Source organism: Diceros bicornis, chromosome 10 (genome assembly GCF_020826845.1).
Source record: "Diceros bicornis minor isolate mBicDic1 chromosome 10, mDicBic1.mat.cur, whole genome shotgun sequence".
In the NCBI taxonomy this organism is placed as follows: Eukaryota; Metazoa; Chordata; class Mammalia; order Perissodactyla; family Rhinocerotidae; genus Diceros; species Diceros bicornis.
In genome coordinates, this window is record NC_080749.1 from 12853005 (window position 1) to 12872841 (window position 19837).

General features: G+C 35.3%; 1 protein-coding gene across 5 annotated transcripts in view; it reads right to left on the reverse strand.

The window, feature by feature from the left end:
- The window catches only part of PTPN4 (protein tyrosine phosphatase non-receptor type 4), a 213629-nt gene that overhangs the window by 149346 nt on the left and 44446 nt on the right, over window positions 1-19837 (reverse strand). For all 5 annotated transcript variants that reach the window (XM_058548816.1, XM_058548818.1, XM_058548814.1 and 2 more), the window contains exon 2: window positions 18161-18315. In XM_058548816.1, coding sequence (XP_058404799.1) covers window positions 18161-18298 — 138 coding nt within the window. In that variant the 5' untranslated portion in view covers window positions 18299-18315. The remainder of the gene's footprint in view (window positions 1-18160; window positions 18316-19837) is intronic.

Here is a 19837-nt window from a genome sequence, read left to right on the forward strand (position 1 = left end):
GCCAGAGTGAAAAAGGAAAAAAAGAGAGAACACCCAAATTGCCAATATCAGAAATATAAGAGCAGACATCAATACACACCCTACAGATAATAAAGGAACACTACAAACAACTTTATGCACATAAGTTGACAACTTAGTTGAAATGAGCCAATTTCTTAAAAGACACAAATTATTAAAACTCACTCAAGAAAAAAATATATAATTTGAGTAAGCCCTAAATCTACTGAAGAAGTTGAATTTGTAATTAAAGACCTTGCAACAAGGAAAACTCAAGGAAAAGACGATTTCACTAGCAAATTTTACTAAACATTAAAGGAAGAAATAGTATCAGTTCTAAACAATCTTTTCCAGAAAATAGAAGAGGAAGGAACATTTTCCAACTCATATTATGAGATTAGCATTAAACTGATACCAAAACACAGACAAAAAATACACTAAAACATTACAAGAATATAAAGCTACATATCAACACCTCCCATTAACAGAGACACAAAAATCCTCAACGAAATATTAGCAAACCAAATTCTGCAATATATAAAATGTATAATACATCACGACCAACTGGTGTTTAGTCAGGAACGTAAGGTTGGTTCAGCAATCAAAAATCCATCACTGCAACTCACCATATTAAAAACCTAAATAAGAAAAACCAATGATTATGAAGAGAAAATATTTGACAAAACTTGACACCCAGTCACGATAAAAACTTACAGTAAATAAGGCATAGAAGAGAACTTCCTTAAGCTGTTAAAGAGGATATACAAAATAACTACAGCTATCATCATATTTAATGATAAAAGACTAAACACTCTCCTCCTAAATCAGAACATGACAAAGCCCAACACTCTCCTCCAAAATCAGAATGTGACAAAAATTTCCATTCTCATTGTATTCAGTGCAACTAGGTAAGAAAGTGAAATAAAAGGCATACAGACATAAAGTGGTTGAATGAATAAAATAAACAGGACCCATTTATATGCTGCCTACAAGAGACTCACTTCAGACACAGACTATAAGTAAAGGGATGGAAAAACATATTCCATGCAAACGGAAACCAAAAGAAAGCTGGGATAGCTATAGTTAGACAAAATAAACTTTAAAACAAAGACTATAATAAGAGACAAAAAAGGGCATTATATGATTATAAAGGGGTCAATCCAACAAGAGGATTTAACATTTGTAAATATTTATGCACTCAACATAGGAGCACCTAAATATACGAAGCAAATATTAACAGACCTGAAGGGAGAAATAGATTGCAATATAATAATAATAGGAGAGTTTAATATCCCATTTACATCAATGGATAGATCATCCAGACAGAAAATCAATATGGAAACATCATCCTTAAACAACACATTAGACCAGAAGGGCTTAACAGATATATACAGAACGTTCCATTCAAAAGGAACAGAATATGTATTCTTCTCAAACGCACATGAAACATTCACCAAGATAGATCAATGTTAGACCACAAAACAAGCCTTAAAAAATTTAAAAATCATTTCTGACCAAATGGTATAAAATTAGAAATCAATTACAAGAAGAAAACTGGAAAATTTCAGTGGAGATTAAACAACATGCTACTGAACAACCAATGGGTCAATGAAGAAATCAAAAGAGAAGTCCAAACATACCTTAAGACAAAAAAAGAAATACAACATACCAAAATTTATGGGATGGTGCAAAAGTCGTTCTAGGAGGGAAGTTCATAACAATGAATGCCTACATTAAGAAACAAAAAAAAAAAATCTCAAACAAACAACCTAACATTACACCTCAAGGAATTAGAAAAAAGAAGAACAAATGAAGCCCAAAGTTAGTAGAAGAAAGGAAATAACAAGGATCAGAGCAAAAAGACAACAAAAAAAAGATCAACGAAACCAAGAGCTGGCTCTTTGAAAGGATAAACAAAATTGACAAACTTTTAGCTAGACACAACAAGAAAAAGAGAGGACTGAAATAAATAAAATCAGAAATGAAAGAGGAGACGTTACAACTGATACCAGAGAAATACAAGGGATCATAAGAGACTATTAAGAACAATTATATGTCAACAAATTGGACAACCTAGAAGAAATGGAAAATTCTTAGAAACATACAACCTTCCAAGATTGAATCATGAAGAAATAGGAAATCTGAACAGACTCATTACTAGTGAGGAGATTAAATCAGTAATCAAAACCTTCCAACAAACAAGTCCTGGACCAGACAGCTTCAATGGTGAATTTTACCAAACATTCCAAGAAGAATTAATATCAATCCTTCTCAAAATCTTCCAAAAAACAGAAAAGGAGGGAACACATCCAAACTCACTTTATGAGGCCAGTATTACCCTGATACAAAACCCGACACGGATACCAAAAGAAAAGAAAATTATAGGCCATAATTGAGCATGAATGCAAAAATTCTCAACAAAATGTTAGCAAATTGAATTCAAGAATACATTAAAAAGATTATACGCCATGATCAAGTGGTATTTATTCCAGGGATACAAGAATGGTTAAACATCTGCAAAATCAATCAATGTGATATACTACATTAACAAAATGAAGGATAATAATTATATGATCATCTTAATAGATGCAGAAAAACCATCTGACAAAATTCAACATCTATTTATGATAAAAGCTCTTTAACAAAGTGGGTATGGAGGGAATGTACCTCAACATAATAAAGAACATATATGATAAACCCATAGCTGACATCATACTCAATGGTGAAAAGCTGAAAGCTTTTTCTCTAAGATCAGGAACAATACAAGGATGCCCATTCTTGCCACTTTCATTCCACATAGTATTGCAAGTCCTAGTCAGAGCAATTAGGCAAGAAAAAGAAATAAAAGGTATCCAAATTGAAAAGTAAGAAGTAAAACTGTCACTATTTGCAGATGACATGATATTACATATGGTAAATCCTGAAGACTCCACCAAAAAACTGTGAGAACTAATAATCAGAAAAGGTGAGAATAAGGCATGAGGCTAAAATTTGGAAGGAAAATGGTTGAAAATTCACGTAGGGAGCAGTTACATCCCTCAGTACCCAATTCCGTCCATTAGAGCTAAATGACTATACACCTCCCTTGAAGTATTCCAAGGTGAACTGAAGTGGTTTCAAACCTAGGACACTAGGCATATTGGAGAACAAGGGAAGAGTGTCATAATGGGAACCACTGGATTTTGTGAATAATCTATGTGAACTTTCAAAACAGGATGATGGCAATGGGTGAGTCTAGTTAAACACCAAGTGTATAGAGCAACCAATCCAAAAGGGAGCACATAAGAATGTACTTAGAAAGATTTCTCTAAGGAGATGAATTTGATAGAATATCTGTTATGAAGAATATATTAAGTGAAGATTCAGACAACTATTAAAGAGTTTGGAGGTAATTAATAATATATATAGGAAACTTAGCAAAAAAAAAAAAAAAAAGAGGGAGAAAGAGAGGAAAGGGAAAGAAAATTACCAGCTCGGTGAAAACCAAGAAGTTTGGCACAAAAGAAAAAAAGAATTATAACGTGCTATGTGGCTCAGCTGTGAATAACATTTACATAGACATAATAATGTACACATTGAATACTAACATAAACACACTATGTAAGTCATTTATATTCATAGGATGAGGAGTGGGGGTTAGAGGTGAAAGAGAACTAAATTCTCATCTTTTTAAATGGGAAGTCAATAGATAATGCCTAAAACTGAAAAATTAAGTAGTAGCAACACAAACATGGTATTTAGAGATATATAGGTAAATACCAAATGACTCTACCAAAAAGAATTAAGTTAGTTGTTTCTAGGGAAGTGCCATAAGGGCAGGGGCAGAAGACTGCTGCTATTTTGTAATACACTTTGTAACACAGGTAGAACTATTTGACTCTTGAAATACATATACAATTTGAAAAGACAAAAACTAAAAAACTATAGAAAGAAAACTAAGCACGTTTTTAAAAAGGGGCCATGAAGCATTCTAGGAAGAGCAAAATATAATCATAGTACACTACTTGGCCTAGCAGTGAATTAACTTGCATAATCATATAATTAATTTTCATCAAAAAGGTAAACAATGACACCAATTAAGGCAGAAACTAATTACCTACATCATATCCATTTTCTCTCATTTCCTTAAAATAAAACTCAACTGTTGTTTGGGGTAGCAACAAGAACATCTAAAACACCTAGCCTTGCAGCCCAAATGAGGGCATGTGATAAGTTTTGGCCAATAAGATGTAATAAGAAGCTGCAGGGTAGAACTTTTAAGCAAAGTTCCTTAAGACTGGGAAAGAAAACTAGCATGTGCCCTTTTTGCTTCTCCATTCTCCCTCCCACCTGCCTGAAAAGTGACATGATTGCTAAAGCCCTAAAAGCTATCTTGGATCATGAAGCGATCTTATTATAAATAGCCATGCTCTTAGAAGAGTGAAGGACAAACAGGGAGCCTGGTTCCCTGATAACCGTGAAGCTGCCATTCCATTCCCGTCGATCTCTACAATTCTTTTATGTGACAGAAAAATGAACATTAGCTCATTTAAGTTACTGTTATTTCCAGTTTCTTTTACTAGAAGCCCAATGTAATTCTAATAGAAGATAGAAAGTTAAACAGTAGATAGACAGATTTAACTAAACATTATGACAGAAGAATTTTAGGAGGGGGAGAGAGGGTATAAAATGGACTAAGAATATTAAATCCTCATCTTGCATAATAGGAAGCTAATAAATAATGTCCAAAACAGAAAATATAAACCAATATAGAAAAATGGGAGTAAATGCCTAAATGACATCTCCAAGTGTATTTGGAAGCTAGGACTAAAAGACAAGAGTGGGAGCATTTCATTAGGCTTTCATTATATGCTTTGTCTTGTTTCGCTTTTTAAAACTGCAAAGATTACTTAGATAAAAATTAACAACCAAAATATTAAGTGCTCAATAATTAATCTTCCGCTATTAAAATGTAGCACTAATGTGAAGAAATAACCTTTCCAAAGAGAGGCGTAACCTTTGCCTTCGGCTACTGGGAGGTAATCTCTGGGCCTCTAGAATGTCCTACCTGATAGGAGTGTTCTTGTTTGCCTGGGGACTTTGGTCACCGGACAATCTAACAACGTGATTTATGCTGGGGGCTTTGGGCCACATCACATCAGTTCTGACCTCCCGGGGAACTGGAGACTAAGGGTATTAGCCTGACCTCTGGGTGAGAACAGAGATAGGTCAGTCACACAGGGAGTATGTGATGGAGTCCCAGTATAAAGTTTGGACACCAAAAGCTCAGGAGAACTTCCCTGGTTGGAAATACTCTGTGCGTATTGTCACACATAGTAGCCAGGAGGAGGTAACGTCATCCATGACTCCTTGGGGAGAAGATGACTAGAAGCTCTCTGTTTAGACTCCTCCTGGACTCCGCTCAATGCATCTCTTCCCTTGGCTGATTTTAATCTGTATCCTTTCCTTGTAATAAACAATAATCATGAGTGTAACAGCTTTCAATGAGTTCTGTGAGTCCTTCCAACAAATGATCAACACTCAGGGAGTTTTAGGAACCTCTCAAACTTGCAACTGGTGACAGAAGTGAGGGCAGTCTGGTGGATGGTGTGCCCTCTAAACTTTGTGCTTTGGCCAACTCCGGGTAACTATAAAGGGAAAGGAGAGGAAAGAACATAAAGAAAAAGGGCAAGAAGGATGTTACATTTCTAGAGCTACTAGAATCCCTATTGGGTGCTTTATATACATTCATTTAATCCTGATAACCCTAATACAATAGATGATATTATATATATAAGGAAATTACATATAAAGGTCAAGTAACTGGAACAATGCCACAGAGCAAGTATTTAGTAGGACCAGGATACAAATCTAGCTTTTCGGATTCTAAGGCCCATGTACTTCTCCCTCCATTATGCTGCCTCCCTACACCACAATGCTTTCTGTATCAGTTATTCATAGAGTGCTTAGAGTCTTAATTTTGGCATCACTATATGCTTAAATGATCTGTGATAGTTCAATACCTAGAATTCAGGACCAGATCCATGTAGTTCTTTGTAAAACTAGCACAGTTCCCACTCGAGTTATTCTTGATGAAGGAAAATGAAAAGTCACTTCATAGTAATTCCAAATTAAGTGATATCAAAAAATATACAGTGAATCCGAAGTTGTAAATTAACCTACTACTAAAATTAAGTACCTATTCAATTTATTAAGTGCCTATCTCCAGATTTCTTTAACATGGGGAAAAAATTCAATAACTGCAAAAGAAACAAGAAAAATTATAAGCTCTGCAGTTTATTACAAACAAATCGAAGGAAGTATCAAAAGGAAATGCCTGCACATTCAGAAAAATGTTTGTCATAACAGTATTACTAACTCCTCAGATATTACAGCTGTTGCTTTTCTCTGTGGAAACTAAACAGACTGTTACATTAAAAATTATGTGTAAAATTCAAAAGGTGAATGAATGGACTAACAGTCATAAAACCAGTCACTGGGAAACATATTTAAGAGGAAGACATATTACTATACTGAATTCCCAAATAGGAGGGGAAAAAAAGAGTTTCTGGATAAGTAAAGATTTTTAAAGTAATTCTGCTATATGTGTACATGCAATGCATGTACATATGCAAGTCCAAGGTTATTTTATTTTATTTTTTTGGTTAGCCCTGAGCTAACATCTGTTGCCAATCCTCCTTTTTTTTTTCGCTGAGGAAGACTGGCCCTGGGCTAACATCTGTGCCCATCTTCCTCCACTTTATATGTGGGATGCCTGCCACAGCATGGCTTGATAAGCAGTGCACGTAGGTCCGCGCCCGGGATCTGAACCTGCAAACCCCGGGCCGCTGAAACGGAGCATGTGAACTTAACCACTATGCCACCAGGCCGGCCCCAAGGGTTGTTTTATTTTAAACTTTTGGAAGCATAATTATTTTAAGTCTTATTACTGAAAAGAACGTTAAATAATAAGGTCAAAGACTCAAACAAGGCTAAATGGATGCTACCCTTAAACACAAAACTGAATTTCAAATATATAGATACTGAACTATCTAATTTGAGTTAGGAATAACATTCTAAATGGGTACAAAGATGAGAAGCAGTTTCTTTTCTACAGTATTGTGATCAGCAGAGTCCAACCACCAAACCAAAATCAGCCTCTGGGCAGAAGTTCACACTGGGTACCAGGGCTTCCTCCATGAGATTCTTGGGTCCATAGGGGACTCAGAACAAAGAATTACCCAGGGGAGGGGGACAGGCAGTGGGGCATCAGAAAGTGAGTCACGCAGCTTATGTGATAACTATATCTCTTTCTATGGTCACCAACACCATTCCAACGAATACTGAACACTTGTTTACAAGTTCTAGTAGGGAAACAGAGCTATGTCATATATCCTTTCCCAAAGAACAGGTCGCATCTACCTGAGAAGGTATTCAACTTCAGGAGAGAGACACATACAGCAAGACGGAAAAGCAGGCCCCAGGCTAACCACCTAGTTTCATCAAATTAACTATGGCAATTTGTTGTATGTCTAGCGGCCTAGAAAGACAGCCCTTATATTCAGTACAATACAAAAAACCAGTACGATGGCAAAAATACTTAAATGATTATTCCTCAAAGAATATGAAATAAGTAATAAGGTAGTGCATTACCAGCCCTGTGTTCCATGCACACTGTGAATATGGTAGTTAAGAGATACACACTGTGGGCTAAAGTATTTATGAATTGTTTTTTAAGATGCTGGATATGTAAACAACAAACACAAAATTGTTAAATAATTAAGTGTTAAGAAATGATCGGTCATGGAAAGTTTCTCTGACAACAGCTGAGGTCCAGCTCAACTAGGGTTAAGACGCATCTCAACTGGCAGATGACTTCTGAGTTGAAATCTTCCAAAATAAAAAATCCACTGGCCCACCTTTTTAGGGCCTCATCTTTGGAAAGCAAGTGCCATTTTATCCGCCTCACCAAATCAATATATCTCAGAGCAACGTGATTTTAGAAGTTGCATACATTTACCATCATTAACTGAGATTTGAGTCCTTGTATTTAGCTCAACTGAACAACGGATCAAAGAACACAGCAAGCAATATGTTAAATGTCTTAAAAATCAAAATCCACTTTTAAATAATGAGATATATTTTCACATTTTAAAACAATCAGGGTTTTTGGTTCTTGCCATGATGTAGTAGCTAGTGTTGGAATACCCTCCTGCTATAAATATCTATAAAAGCTGGACCAAATGTACAAAAAAAAAAAAAAAACAAAACACTTTGTAGGTATTAGACAACAACCGACACAGGGCTATGATCCTTGACAGAAGAGAACTAGATGAATGAAATCCCACATTCACGTTGGCTTTCTCCTTGAGGGCATTTTCCAAACCATGGTATAGAGAAATACAGCCCAAGAAGAGAGCAGCAGTCTTGCTAGGATGAGAAAACTAAAATTAACGTTTGGTGTTGCTAAGGTGGCTGGGTTTTGGGGGCAGGTTATGAGAGGGAAAAGAGTCAAAGAGAAAGAGCTACAAAAATCTACACAAAAATTCCCTTCTAGTTTTCATTTGCCTCCGAGGCTATACAAGCACAGAGTCAGATTCCTAGAGGCCTAGGAGAGAATACCTGTTGGGAGGCTGGTAGTTAAAGATTTCAAAGGTTGCACAGTTCCGAAGAAATGAAGTCAGGCTCAGTCAGGGGAGAGAAACCTGGATAACTACCCCAGGCATTTAGTGGAGACCCTAGACAATCCATGCCCTAGGAATGAGAACAAAGTTGAAATAGACCTATCTTAACAAAGCCTAAAACTAAGCCTCCATAGGATCAAAGTGAGCCACCGGCAATTTAACTGTCTGTCAGAATAAAATCCAATACTATTTAGAGGAAGATAACAATCCAGAGCTTCTAGAGTATGGGTCAGCAAATCCTTCCCGAAAAGGGCCAGAAAGTAAATATATTTGGGCTTTGAGGGCAATAAATAGTCTCCATTGCACATTCTGTTAAAAAAAAAACCCACAAAAAAAAAAAAAAAAAAAAAACCCTCCAAAAATGTAAAAACCATTCTTAGTTCCTGGGCCACACAGTAACCGTCAGCAGGCTGATTTGGTTCATGTGCCATAGTTTGCTGTCTGGTAGTCTACATTATACTCACAATATCCATCATACTATGCAAAATTAGTAGATATGTGAAGCAGGGAAAGTGACTGACAATCAAGAGACAAAACAGTCAAAAAAACAGACTTAGGGGTCATCTACAGATTGGTCTTAGTATGTGAAGACCTCAGAATAACTATAATTAACATATTAAAGACAACAGAGACAGAACAGAGAAAATGGATTAAAATACGGAAATATTTCAAGAGAATCAGAGTCTATAAAAATGATCATATAGACATTTTAGAACTGCAAAATATAATATGTGAAATATATGAACTCACTGGATGGTTTTAACTGCAGAATAAGCACAGCAAAAAACAGAATTAGCACAAAGACACATTAATAGCTAATCAAAGCACAGAAAGAAATCATAAACAACAAAATAAAACATATGTTAAATATGGGATGCAGTCAAACAGTCTAACATATATGTAACTGGAGTCCAGAGGAGAGAAGAGAAACTGGGTTAGAAGCAAATTTGAATCAGTAAAGGATGAGAAATTTTCAAGTTCTACAAAATATCAACCTACAGATTCAAGAAGCTCAGTGAATACCAAGCAGAATAAACACACACACAAAACCACATCTAGGTACAGCATAGACAAGTGACTGAAAATTAAAGATGAAGAGAAAAATCTTAAAAAGAGAGGAGGAAAGGACACATCTCTTGTCCTTCAGGAGGAAAATAAGAATTAAAGATGACTTCTCAAGAGAAACTCTGAAAGCCAATGGAATGGCTTCTTTAAACTACTGAAAGAGAAAAACTATCAACATAGAATTCTATATCCAACAAAAATATCCTCCAACCCATGAGACGTAACTAAAGACACATTCAGACAAACAAAAAGCTGAAAAAATTTGTCATTAACAGACTCTATTTAAATAAATAATAAAAGCAGTTCTTTAGGATGAAGGGAAATGATTCTAGATAGAAGCATGGATAGACAAGAAACGAATAGCTGCAGAAAGTGTAGATATAAACATATATAGACTACTGACTGTTTAAAGCAATAATAACAATGTCTTATAGGGTTTATAACACATAAGGGGGATGGTAAAAATACAAAACAACAATAGCAAAAAAGTAGGAGGCAGGTAAATGGAGTTAAACTGCTTTAAGTTTTTGCATTTGGGGTAGAAGTACTAAATAAAGATAGGCTTTTGTAAGTCAGGACACTTTGTAATTTCTAAGGTAATCACTAAAAATATATTAAAAGGTTAACCAAAAAAAGCTAATAAAGGAGACAAAAGGGAGCAAGAAATAGAGGGGCACAAAGGAATCTTTTTTGGTGAAGAAGGTATTCAATGCCTTAATCTGGTGGTTCCAGAGATGTAAAAACATATATAAACATTCCTTGAGTTGTATACTGAAGATATGTGCACTGCACTGTATAACATGTTACACATATCATAATAAACAAAAAAATCTATATATACTCTCCAGAGTAGGGAGACTAAGCTGTAGAATCTTTCTAAATAGAATCCAACATATTTCTCAAAAATTTAATGGCTTACAGCTATTTTCCAAATTATTTTTTTCCATAATGTATACTAAGCACTCAATAATTATTTTCATTAAATGAAGTATATGAATAACCACAATTTTGTTTAATTTACTCTACTAGTGGCAAGATAAAAAATACCTAATTTTCAAAAAAGTCATACTTGATAATTGTTTACTCTTTACTTTTTAAGAATACACTGGCATTTTTACAATTTCAATGTGTACGTATATTTAATCAATATTGCCAGGAAACAAACTGGGTTTTGGAAACAATACATGTACAACAGTACATAGATGAAAACATTATATATAACATATAAAGCAATTAGCAGATTGCCATTTTGTGGAGTTTTAATAATAATATTCTTCCAAGAAAACATTTCTGGGACTAAACAACAGATCAACTGGATCACAAGCAATAGAGGAAAGAAGAATCAACTTTTCTAAATGCGTTAATATGAGTCAGACACAAACAGGCACTTCACAAATATTCTCATTTAATTCTAAGCATCCTATGCAAGGCAGGTATTATTCTCTCTTAACAAATGAATCTGAAACACAGAAAGGTAGAGCAACTTGTGTATAATCACAGAGCTAGTAAGTCTTCAAAATAAAGATCTGCAAATTCATTGCTGGATAATTGCCCAGGAAATCTTTCAGTAGAAGTAAAAGTCATTATCAATAACAGACTTATGCATGACAAATATGACACAAGACCTAAGAACTATACACACCTGATGAAAACACAACAGGATCAAAGAATAAACCAAGAAATATGGTAACCTTAATTGTACACAACTGTAAATCCGATTTTCTAGTGCTTAATATGAAATAGTTTAGGAAAAAACATTTCAAAATATAGAAAGAAAAGCTTTAAAGATCTATCACATACTACAATGTTTGAATTTTCAAACACTATGAAAGTTGGAAAATTATCACGTCTTTTTGCACTAAAGATGACCACTTCCATTGTAACATCTGATTTTACTCAAAAAATCTTGGTAAATTGTAAATTCTTCTTCAGGGCAGATGTTGTTGAAAAATCAATCTGAGAGATGCCAAGGTTAAACCAGGCAGACTGGACACAAATATCTGCTTAAGACATACTAAAATAACAGTCAAGGCAGTAATCAAAGCAAGTCTGTATAAATAACTGCCCCCTCTGTGACCATCTCTCATTTCCCCCTTCCTACTGCCAATCACTGTAAGAACTAGAGATTTACTCTCTGAAAATGACCCAGTAAGACTCTGGACTCAGGACATCAGGTACAGTTGATTAATTTTACTGTGCTGAAAACAGGGGAAATCTACATAATAAGTGACAGTCTACATACTGAAGAGTTGAGACCGATCAAGTCCCTTTCTCTCAGTCAGCTTTAAGAAGACACAGTGAGGCTCTACAAACTCCAGCCAGATGATGAGAGGATTTCTCTCTAGGTTAAAGAAATACTGAACTAACCAAATATTATTATGTAACTGCTTTATTTATTGAGAGGATAATAGAGAGGAAGTATTTGTGTATGGAGGGGGGAAGGGAGGTATAGGTATATAAATGCTCATCCTCCGAAGTCAATACGTAATATGAGCAACAAAAAAACAAAGTAGACAAAATCAGAAATAATATAAGCATGTTTCTTAGAACCATGGTAATAAATATGAGAGAAAAACTAAATGCGTTGAATGTGGTTACTTCTAAGAAGTAACAGGGCGGGAGTCTGCCAGTTTTTGTTATAACATTTACGGAACTATTTGGTTTTTTAAATTGTGTACATGAATAAACCAGTAAATGTAAAAACAAAAAAAACTTCTGAGGGAAGCTGAGTAACATGTGTAAATGATAATATTTTAAAAGGAATACAGTTGGCCCTCAGTACCCACGGATTCCATATCTGCAGATTCAGAACTGGCAGATTGAAAGGTCTACAATTGTTGCGTCTGTACTGAACACATATAGATTTTTTTCATCATTATTCCCTTAACAATACCGTCTAACAACTACTTACATAGTATTTACATTGTATTAGATATTGCAAGTAATTCAGAGATGATTTAAAGTATAGGGGAGACTGTGCTGAAGGTTATATGCAAATAGTACTCCATTTTATATAAGGGACTTGAGAATGGGGATTTTATTGGGGGCGGGGGGGCTCCTGGAATCAATCCCCTGTGGATATTGAAGGAACACTGTAACATTAAATTTAAGTAGGGCTAGAAATAATACTTAATAAAATAACAGTTAAAGTGTTGAAAATAAGAGGTCCTAACAAACCTTCTCATACACACAGACACACAGACACACACACTCCTGGCTCTGCCATTGACTTGGCAAGTAACCTAACGACTCTAAACCTATTTTCTCATATGTAAAATAAAATCAGTAGAACCATAAGCAGGAAAAAAATCCCCCAAATTCTATCCTCCTTTACAAATATGACTGTAGGATGATTCCAAGTAAATAAGTTTCATTCAGCAAATCTATCATCCTTATACTCCTTTAGCTTCCCATCTCAATCCATATCTACCTTCTCACTCCACCTTTATAATTCTGTTTGTACTACTGATTTGATTAACAAATACTTTAACAGATGAGAAAAGGATAAGGTTCAGCCAACTAAATATTCATCAACCTAAGTTATCACATAACTAGAATATGTATTAATTAAATTTTACTTTACTTCAAGAAAAAATCTGATTTATTGCATCTTTAACAATTGAAGTACTGGTATCATTAAAAAAATTATAAGTTATTCTTTATTGAGTACATAGAGATATACAACAAACATGTTAGAGAACAGCTGCAGTACTTTTAAGATAATTTTATTTCCAAAAAGTAAACTGATGGGGCTGGCCCAGTGGCGTAGTGGTTAAGTTCACACACCCCGCTTTGGCAGCCCAGGGTTCGTGGGTTTGGATCCCGGGCGTGGACCCACACACCTTTCATCAAGCCAAGCTGTGGCAAGGTCCCACATACAAAATAGAGGAAGATGGGCACACATGTTAGCTCAGGGCTAATCTTCCTTGGCAAAAAGAGGAAGACTGGCAGTAGATGTTAGCTCAGGGCCCATCTTGCTCACCAGAAAAAAATAAATAAATAAACTGAGGAAAAATGCAATATGAACAAAAATAAAAGAAAAAAAATTCCTCAAAGTATAAGCTTGTTCTCTTGTCTTTAAATACTGCTACCTACCAAGTGCCTCAGAATTGTGCACTGAATAATGTGCGTTGAATAAATTATACATTTTGAATATTCTTTCAGGTTTTCCAGGTATAACTACATATATATATGTCAATTTTATACACATACATACACATGTAAAATACATATATAAAACTCAGAAACCAAGAAAAACAATTCAAATGATACAAAAGGCAGACAGTAAAAATTAAACCTCCCTCTCATCTCTGACCTCTAATACGTCAGCTACCCTTCAAGTAGCAAGGGAGACAGCACTGGAAGGACATTCCTAGGTAAACATGAAGGCAGAACACAGGTGTAGTTATGTAAAGAGGTTGGGGTAAGACGCATGCATCCACCAGGGGGACATACTGGCAAACTACACTTTCCCAAAAACTCCATGGCAATATTTTCAATCTCACACGATCTTTTAGAACCTTGCCACTTTCCATCAAGAGACAGTCTATTTCCCTTCCCTTGATCCTGAGCATGACTTTGTGAGAGCCTTGACAAACAGAATATGGTAGAAGTGACATTATGTGACTTCCCAGGACAGATCAGAAAAGGCAATAAGGCTAAGCCTGGCTCCCTCTATCCCAAGGATGCTCACCTTTGGAATGCTGCCACTGTGCTGTGAAGAAGCCCAGGGCACACAGAGAGGTCACATATAGGTGTTTAAGCCCCAGCTAAGGTTTCAGGTGACAATCATATGAGTGAACAAGCTTTTAAGTGAGCTAGCCTCCAGCCTTTGAGTCTTCCCGCTGAGGTCCAGCACATGGAGCAGACAAGCCATGCCTGTGTGAATCCTTGATTGCAGAATCTCTAAGATAATAAATATGCCACCAAGTTTTAGGGTAATTTCTTATGCAGTCCTTACAACTGGAACAGGCTGGTTCTCCCTAGTCCTTCCTTGTCACAGAAGCTACTGCTAAACAGCTGTAATAAGGTAAAAATAAAGCCAAAAATTAGGGAAAAATCCTCATGGGTTGGTGAAATCAATCCACGTAGCATGGATACTATATATTTTAAAATACTTAATGGAAACATGTTCTTGGTGAATTGATGATGAATTCCAGGCATGAGGGAGACAACACACTCCACAGGCTGACTACAGTAAAATAAATGGCTGTGCCAAAGTCACAGTGAAAACAGAACTTGAAACCAAAGCAACACTAATGGGCTTATCTCACTCCCATGTCCATAAGAAAGAGAAAGAAGAACTAATGAAGTTGTATCAACTCCTTCATTACATCATCTCCTCTCAGGAAAATATACAGAAAAGGCTTTGATGAGATGAATACCAGAGAGGAAAAAAAAAGCTGACTTTGGCAACAATGAATATTTCATCTGTGGGACAGAAATCTTTTAGGGAAAGCAAGACTCCAACAGCTAGGACATTACAAATCATTGCTTGGTAATCTCCAGAGGAAACTGGTTCTCCTTCCCAGGGAATGGAGAGATGCTGGTGAACCCAGCAGCTGCCCACAATGGCGATTTCTGAGACTTAATGGTACTTAGTGAACATAAGACAACAAATATCAGAGGTTTAAATTCCCCTATTAGTTTGCAGGCTATCACATACCACTGCAAAGGTTGTAAACTACATAACTGTGGAGCCATTCACATAGATTACAATATGCAGCATCTATACAAAAGTACAAAGCAACGTGGACACTTTGAATGACTTGGGTCCAAATACCCTGGGGAATAAATAATAATAAAATACTACATATCCAACAGTCAATTTCTCAAATTCTTCCTCTTACATAAGTATTCTGATGACCTGAAGTAAAGGTAGAGAAAGTTTCTAGTACCATAGTGCTTACCACTCTAGTAATATACTCAACTCTATTAGAATTGATATTTAAATACATGTATATTAAAAATAAATAAATATAAACATATATTTAAAAAATATTAAAGGAGGCCAGCCCGGTGGTGTAGTGGTTAAGTTCAGTGTGCTCCGCTTCAGAAGCCCGGGTTTTCGGGTTCAGATCCTGGGGGCGGACCTACACCACTCATCAGCCATGCTGTGGCAGCAACCCACATACAAAATAGAGGAAGACTGGCTACAGATGTTAGCTCAGGGCTGATCTTCCTCAGCAAAAACAAAAAAAAGAAAAAAAGAAATAAAACACTCCTGTTTAAAAATATGTATATATATTAAATATATGTCTTTCTAAAAGAATAGTTAGATAGCACATTGATTACTACATTGAAAAAATACAACATACTATTATCAACTAAAGTGCCCAATAGAAAAACTACGCTAGATGAGAAACATAGCAAATTCCTCTACAATATTTTAAAACAAAGAACTATAAGTTAAAATGAAAACTAAGTACTAACTAATTAAATAAACATTAACTAATAGTAAGTTAAAACAAGAATCATTATGTTTAACTGCCACCCCCCCCAAAGAGCAATGAGTCAGTAACAGGAAAAAAGGCTTACTTTCTTATATCAATTCTCTAACTCATGAGAGCTTCCATTAACTAGAAATTTTTATGAAGCAGAATTTCCTTCAATGAATATTATCTCTGCTTGGCAACCTATACTCCAACTATCTATTAATAGATGACAGAATACAAAAAAAATTAAAATCTTAACTTTATTAAAAAAGCACATTAGTTGGGTATGTTAGATAATATCCTTAAAGGTACTACTCTGCAGCCCCTTTTCCAGTGTGAAGTGGCTTGGAATTTGGGATAAAAAATATAAATTAGTGATCCTGCAATACAGTAATACATATAGAAAATTTTAAGCTGAAGAAACTGGTAAAGAAGATTAATATTTTATTTTTTCCAGCTTTGTTGAGATATAATTGAAATATAACATTGCCTAAGTTTAAGGTGTACAATGTGATGAGTTGATACACATATACACTGTGAAACAATTACCACAATAAGGTGAGGTAGCACATCCATCACCTGACATAATTACTCTTTTGTGTGTGTGGTGAGAACATTTAAGATTTATACTCTCAGCAACTTTCAAGGATATTATACAGTATTGTTGACTATAGTCACCATGATGTATGTTAGATCCCCAGAACTTATTCATCTTATAACGGCAAGCTTGTACCCTTTGATATCTCTCCATTTTCCCCACTCCCCAGACCCTGGCAACCAGCACTCTATTCTTTATCAGTTCAGCTTTTTCACATTCTACATGAGCGAAATCATACCGTATTTGTCTTTCTCTGACTGACTTATTTCAGTTAGCATAATGCTAAGGTCCATCCATGCTGTCATAAATGGCAGGATTTCAGAAAATTAATAATTTATATTACTTAAAGATTTCAAAGTACAGAAATACCCACGTAACACAGCAGAAAACAGATGAAGGTGTTATCCTGGAGAGTGGAAAACGAGGAATGAGGAATTCCAATTTGAATACGGACCCTGTATTAGATACTATTATTTTCATAATGTTGAATTTTTGGATTGATAATGGTACTGTGGTAACTTATGAGACTCTTAGGCTGCTGAAGTACTTACAGGCAAAATGTACCACTTACTTTCAGAAGGTTCAAAAAAAACACACAGACAGAAAAAGAAAGTTAAAGCAAATGTGCAAAATATTAGTAACAAGTCAATCTAGGTAAATGGTATGCGGGTATTTATTATACTGTTCTTTCACCTCTTCTGTAGATTTGAATTTTTTAAATATAAAAAATGCACCCTCATACATATCAAGACTTGTACAAGAATGTTCACAGCAACATTATTGGTAAGAGCCCAAAGTAGAAACAATCCAAATATACAACAACAGTAAACTGGATGAGTAAATGGTGATAAATAAATGGATAAGTAAATTGTGGTATAGTCATACAAAAGAGTAATATACAGCAATGAAAATGAAACAACTACTATTAACATACCACATGGGTGAAACTCACAAACAACGTTGAGCAAATAAAGTTAGACACAAACAGGATTAACAAATACTTGTTAAATAAATATTTCAGACAAGACTCAGATAAGATCAGAGCAGTCATTTAGCTTTGTTTGGCAAAAGTTTTATTCACAGACAGTATGTACAAGTAAGATCACAATGGAAATGTATAAATTATTTAGGAAAACAAATTCCTTTCAGGCACATTTATAAAAAACATACTCCTGATCTGCTCCACTAGTCATAACGCACTGCTGGTTTGTCAACTTTTTAAAAGATCCAGTTTGAATTAGAACTTGTACTTGACAGTTACAAACCTGTACTAAAAAGACTTTCGTCATTGAATAAGGCTTTTCAAACTTTACTACAAATAAACAATTTTAGTTTTAAAATATCTAAATTCAGACAACCAGAAATTATCCTTTTTTTTTTTAAAAAAGACATAAAACACTTACATTAACTTTGAAAGCTTGTACAGTGTTATCCAGAAGAAGGATGTTGCAAACCACTTCTGTGTGCTGTCTGTCTCGGGCCAACTCTGATGCTCGTACATTGTAGGTTCTGCCAGCAGGCAATCGGAAACGTGAGGTCATTACTGTCCACACGAGGTCTAAGTTGGAAAAAAAATTCACTGAATAAGAGGATAGTTGAAGATACAAAGTAGTTTAAAACACAAAAGTTATCATATATTTTTCAACTAACACTTAGTTAAAAAGCAGTTATAAATTTTGAAACACCCTGATAAGAATTTATAGAATTTATATCATATACAGTTCATCATTTAAACTAAAATTATAAACTGCCTGGAAGAGGAGCTTTATTTTGAACTGTTCCATTGAGAAGACAACACACAAATTGTTCAGGAAGTCATATTCCAATTCAAAATATATAAATTTAGGAGTAGCTAAAAAGAGAGAAGGAGAATATGCCACCTCAGGAAGGTGGACATTACTCACTGATGCAAGTATTAAAGAACGCTGTAGAATGGCAACAGGAGGGAAGACTATCTAACTCTGAAGGACTCTTCCCTTTATTAAAGCTTAAGATTTGGGGGAAACATGGGAATTTATTCACTTTTTTTTAAAATACAACAATACCCTTCATTTTAACAATCCTCAAATTCAAACTAATTCTAATAGGATTATTCTTATCATTCTGAAGAAAGCAAAAACAAAATAGAAAACTTAAGACTATAGATTTTTGCTTCTCAATTTTTAACCTAAGAGGGAAAAAATACGTTGCCTATAAAAGATCAGCTATCACACTGATATCAGCAACACGATGTTAAAAGACAATGAAGAGGTGGCTTCGAAGTTCTGAAAGAAAATCATTTGAAACACAGAATTTTATACCCAAAAATACAGCATTCATGTGGGAGAATAAAGCCAAAGACATTTTCAGACATTCAAGGATTCAAAGTTTAAAATCCATAAAACTTCCCTCTCAAGGACAATTAGATAAAGAAAAGAAACTACACTAGAAACAAACACAAGTATATAGGATTTCTTAATATGACTAAGCAATAAGTAGGAAGACATTTGAATGAATAAGCAAAAAATATAAAAAGAAACAGCAAATTGGTGGTATTCAATAACTACAGTTGACATCATAGACTGTTCATGTCAAAAGGATTAAAGCTGGGGCTGGCCCAGTGGTATAGCAGTTAAGTTCTCACACTCCGCTTCGGCGGCCCGGAGTTCGCAGACCCAGATCCTGGGCACAGACTGACCCACCGCTTGTCAAGCCATGCTGTAGCCGCGTCCCATATAAAGTAGAGGAAGATGGGCAGGGATGTTAGCCCAGGGCCAATCTTCCTCAGCAAAAAGAGAAGGACTGGCATCAGATGTTAGCTCAGGGCTAATCTTCTTCAAAAAAAAGGATTAAATCTAAAAGTAAAAGTTAACATTACTTAAGTATAAAAAGTGTATAGAGGAAAACAGCTTTAGAATGTTCACAGAGAGGGGCTAGCCAAGTTCACCAGTTAAGACAGTGATTGGTAGTTTCTGGTTCCACATGTAAGGAGCTTGGAAGTCCCCACTCCATCTTAACAAGTAAAAGTCAGAACAGACTGGAAAATCAGCAACTCCTCTTGGATCCATAAGAGACAGAGGAAACAGGGCAAATCATTACCC